This window comes from Arachis ipaensis, chromosome B08 (assembly GCF_000816755.2).
Source record: "Arachis ipaensis cultivar K30076 chromosome B08, Araip1.1, whole genome shotgun sequence".
In the NCBI taxonomy this organism is placed as follows: domain Eukaryota; kingdom Viridiplantae; phylum Streptophyta; class Magnoliopsida; order Fabales; family Fabaceae; genus Arachis; species Arachis ipaensis.
The window spans coordinates 9,319,123-9,319,996 of NC_029792.2; the positions used below are offsets into that span (position 1 = coordinate 9,319,123).

An 874-nucleotide genomic window follows, 5' to 3' on the forward strand; every position below is an offset into this window, starting at 1 on the left:
ACTAGATACTAGATACATAATATTAGAAAAAAAAATCGAGATATTAAAAATTATTTCATGATGCAACTAACAATAAACATATTTAACCAAACGAAAAAACTCTAAAAATTAGACTCATAATCCCGTAGATACATTTTATTTAAAAAATAAATAGCACATTAAGTTTAGACAAAGAATAATGCTAGGGAACCAGCAATTTTTGTTATTTGTAGTCATCAAATAGTTATCAATTATGGTTTTAATGGTGTGAGATTGGTGTGAGATTTCATCCAATGGCTCACTTTTTTTTGCTGGTTACATGTTGGCCAGAATTTAACAAAATTGCTGGCCCCTAGACTTTTCCTTAGACAAATATAACATTATTTCTCTTTAATTACTTGGTAAGATAGACTAGTATAAATTTAGGCAATGATTAAAATATTAAAAGTAAGAAGAATGAGTTACTTACGCAAACTAAAGCTGGTTATGTGCCTGGCAAAGATTGTAGCGGGACTATAAGCCATTAGCATTAGAAGGGTGAATAATATAGCAGCACAAAAGTAGGTCCTTGTCATGGTGGTGGTCATGATCATGATCATTTCTGAGTATATGTACTACTCTACTGACTACTGCACTGAAATGGACCTAATATATATGAGATGAGAATATAGGTAACTAAGGTACAAAAATTAAAAGTATAGAGGAATGGAAGGAAGATGGGGCCAAGAGGCCAAGTATATATATACATATATATATTGATATATAGTTAATGAAGCAGTTCACATGAAAGAGGGTGCGTAAGCTAATAAGACGAAGGAGATTATATTGATCACATTATTCACATACATATATACACTTAGTCACAAGATAAATCGAACTTCATATACATAGTTTG

General features: G+C 30.9%; 1 protein-coding gene across 2 annotated transcripts in view; it reads right to left on the minus strand.

Moving 5' to 3' along the window:
- The window catches only part of LOC107612441 (protein EPIDERMAL PATTERNING FACTOR 1), a 2,455-nt gene extending 1,743 nt beyond the window's left edge, over positions 1–712 (minus strand). The window contains exon 1 of one of the 2 annotated variants that reach the window (XM_021110252.1): positions 449–712. In XM_021110252.1, coding sequence (XP_020965911.1) covers positions 449–578 — 130 coding nt within the window. In that variant the 5' untranslated portion in view covers positions 579–712. The remainder of the gene's footprint in view (positions 1–448) is intronic. The other variant, XM_016314141.2, reaches the window with a different exon arrangement.